General features: G+C 37.9%; 1 protein-coding gene across 1 annotated transcript; it reads left to right on the top strand.

The window, feature by feature from the left end:
- The first annotated feature begins 379 nt into the window (after nt 1-379).
- Nucleotides 380-2,021, top strand: LOC138902809 (uncharacterized). The gene is made up of 4 exons (XM_070190711.1): nt 380-647; nt 740-1,338; nt 1,566-1,632; nt 1,717-2,021. The coding sequence occupies exons 1-4, from the start codon at nt 380-382 to the stop codon at nt 2,019-2,021; spliced, it is 1,239 nt and encodes a 412-aa protein (XP_070046812.1).
- The last annotated feature ends 1,580 nt before the right edge of the window (nt 2,022-3,601 follow it).

Below are 3,601 nucleotides of genomic sequence, written 5' to 3'. Positions count from 1 at the left end.
AACTAGTGGTATTGAGAAATAAACTATTGTAATGAAAGGGTGTTATAGACATTACACACTAAGTTAGTTAACGATAGGTAAGATGGTTAATTAGTTAGTGAATTTCAGAATTAGTTAGTATACTACTACCCATTTGTACTTATTATTCTTTAACAGATTAATAACACTACTGAAGATTATCATTTCTCTATATCTCTCTCTTCTTCTCTCGTTAGTCTTCTCCTTTCATCTTCCTCTTTATTCTGTTCTTGAATCTTTAAGCTAGCACATTACAGATTACTTCATGATATCAGAGCTATTGCTCGAAAAATTCGAAGTTGGAAAACCAAATTATTGATTAAATCTTTTCTCTGAAAGTTTTGATTTGGGAATTCAAGAAATGAGTTCAATTGAAGAACAAGTAGGAGCCACAACTGGTCTTGGTTCAGGGGAGCATGTGACTCAAATTAATGGAAACACGATGAATGGAGTGAATTCAGTCGCCGGAGTAGATTACAATCATCCACTGTTCTTGTCGTCGGCAGATGTAAGTGAAATTCAGATTATATTTTTTCAGTTAACTGACATTGAAAATTACTTGATATGGCATAGATCTATGCGTGTTGCTCTGTTAGGTCGAAACAAATTAGGCCTAGTAGATGGAACATGTAAGAAAAAAACTTCCCTTCGACAATGTGGAATCATTGGGAACGTGTAAATGCCATTGTATTGTCTTGGATTATGAATTCTATTTCTAAAGGTTTACTAGGAGGAATCATGTATGCATCTAGTGCACAAGTAGTTTGGGATGATCTGTCGGAAAGATTTAACAAAATTAATGGCACAAGATCCTTTAATCTTCATAGAGAAATTGTTAGTTTGAACCAAGGAACTTCGTATGTATCTGTATATTACTCAAGACTCAAAGATATGTGGGAAGAATTTGAGGCACTAGTGCCATCTCCAGGCTGTGACTGCCCAAAATCCAGAGATTATATGGTGTACTTACAGAAACTGAAGTTGTATCAATTCTTGATGGGTCTATATGAGTCGTATGCCCAGGCTAGAAGTCAAATTCTTATGAGAAGTCCTCTTCCAACTGTGAACCAAGCATATGCCATAATTATTAGTAATGAAAGTCAAAAATCAATGGCAACAAATGCTAGAATTCTAGGTTCAAATCCAGGCACAAATGCAGGGACATATGACACTGCGTTATATACAAGAACCACTGGAAAACATAAAAAGAACTATAATCTGTATTGTGACTATTGTAAGCTTAAAGGTCACGCCAAAGAGAATTGTTATAAACTAGTGGGATATCCTCCAGATTTTAAGCCAAAGATGAAAGAGGAACTGGTAACAATGCAGCCTAAAATGTGGTTACTGATCATGGTGCTACACAAACGGATCAGCTAGGGTACAATGAGTTTACTTATAACACTGTAAAATTCAACAACTCACAAAAACCTACAACTTATAGTCAATCTGGAGATCAACATGCCTAAGTGCATCCTCAAAGTGCCAACTTAAATCAGCTGGGAAATCTTGAAACTTGTACTCTCAACAAAGAATAATATGATCAGATACTGCAGCTGCTCAACAAAATGCCCTCTGTCAATTCAGGTGCTAATTCTTCAGTAAATATGGCAGGTATATGCAATGCCTTATTAGCTTCTAGCTCTTGAAGATGGATAATAGACACAGGAGCTACCAATCATATGGTATCACATATAGATCTGATAGACAGTTCCACAATTAGACAACCTCAACATCCTAAGAAAGTATATATGACAAATGGGGACCTGACATCTGTCACTCACACTGGAACTAGCAGATTATCAGATAGTATTTCAGTTTCAAATGTGTTTCATATTCCACAGTTTAAATATAACCTGATGTCAGTTGCTAAGTTAACCAAGGAATTACAGTGCTCAGCTACCTTCTTTCCTGATTTCTGTATTTTTCAGGAGCTCTTTAGTGGGAGAATGAAGGGGATTGGTAGAGTAGACTATGGGCTCTATATCTTTGAATGTTCATAAACTAAGAGGAAAGAAGACATCATGTTAGCTGCTAGAAGTGAAGACTCACAAACAAATCTAAACATGACTGATGTAGAGCTGTCGCACAAGAGATTTGGTCATGTGCCTACTAAAGTGCTTAAGAAACTCATTCATGTAAATGCAGATATTATAGCTAGCAAGTTAGATAAGTATACTGTCTGTCCATGTGCAAAGCAGACAAGACTCACATTCCCTACAAGAAGCATAAAGTCTTCTGATTGTTTTGATTTGATTCATATGGATTTGTGGGGTCCTTACAGAATTGCAACTTATGATGGAAATAAGTACTTCTTAACAATAGTAGATGATTACTCCAGAATGACTTAGGTTTTTCTACTAAAGCTGAAATCAGATGTGTGTAGTATTTTACAGCATTTTATTACCTTTATCAAAACTCAGCATGACAAGACTATAAAAGTAGTGAGAACTGACAATGGAACCGAGTTTCTAAACTCAGTCTGCAGTAATTTATTTCAAAATCTAGGAATTGTTCATCAAAAAATATGTGCTTATACTCCCCAACAGAATGGGGTAGCAGAAAGAAAGCACATGCATATCCTAGAAGTTACACGAGCTATCAGATTTCAAGCTGGTATACCAATTAAATTTTGGGAAAAATGTATGTTGGCTGTTGTATATCTTATAAATAGACTTCCAAGTCCAGTGATTAACAACCAAAATCGCTACACATCGACTGAGCTTGGACCGAAGTTTCGCCCGATAAAACAAAAGAGAAGACCCCAGTCCAAGGTAAAACATGCATTCATCAAGGACGAGGTAACCAAACTTCTCAAAATAGGGTCCATTTGTGAGGTAAATATCCCAAATGGTTAGCAAACGTAGTCGTAGTCCCTAAAAAGGGAAACAAACTTAGGATGTGCGTAGACTATAAAGATTTAAACAAAGCATGTCCTAAAGACTCTTTTCCTCTGCCGAATATCGATCGCATGATCGTTGCCACGGCCAGCCACGAGATCCTTAGTTTCCTTGATGCCTAATCCGGGTACAATCAAATACAAATGAACCTGGAGGATCAGGAAAAGACTTCGTTCATCCCTAAGTACGGCACCTATTGTTATAATGTAATGCCTTTTGGGCTAAAAAATGCTGGTGCCACCTATCAACGCTTAGTAAATCGAATGTTCGAATCGAACTTACGATTAGAACGAGGTAAACCCGTGATAAAGTCCATGTTTATCGCCTCCCATTTCCATGTCGGGATCTCTATAGTCTGCATTAGCCCTCCAGGCTTCTGGTGCTCTATCTTCACTTGCTGGCAACTAGTACATTGGGCGACAAACTCAGCAATGTTCTTCTTCATATCATTCCACCAGTACACATCCTTAATGTCATGATACATCTTCGTCGACCCAGGATGGATGGAATACCATGAATAATGTGCCTCTGACATAATCCTGTCTCGTAGCCCTGCTACATCTGGAACACACAAACGACCCCTATATCTGAGAACCCCATCTCCCTTTAGCTCTAACAGTGGCTTCTTCTGCTGCGGAACTCGCTCTCTCAGCTCGACCAACTCTGGGTCCTCGTACTGCCTT

The sequence above is a fragment of the Nicotiana tomentosiformis genome, chromosome 12 (assembly GCF_000390325.3).
Source record: "Nicotiana tomentosiformis chromosome 12, ASM39032v3, whole genome shotgun sequence".
NCBI classification, from domain to species: domain Eukaryota; kingdom Viridiplantae; phylum Streptophyta; class Magnoliopsida; order Solanales; family Solanaceae; genus Nicotiana; species Nicotiana tomentosiformis.
Note: the sequence above shows the minus strand (reverse complement) of the source record. Positions and strands in the feature narration are given on the sequence as shown.

Bases quoted from the DNA above. Each gene is read 5' to 3' on its own strand.
- LOC138902809 (XM_070190711.1), top strand. From the start codon at position 380: ATGAGTTCAATTGAAGAACAAGTAGGAGCCACAACTGGTCTTGGTTCA. The intron at 648-739 runs GTAAGAAAAAAA...CTATTTCTAAAG, and splicing joins AGGCCTAGTAGATGGAACAT to GTTTACTAGGAGGAATCATG. The intron at 1,633-1,716 runs GTATATGCAATG...TATCACATATAG, and splicing joins TTCTTCAGTAAATATGGCAG to ATCTGATAGACAGTTCCACA.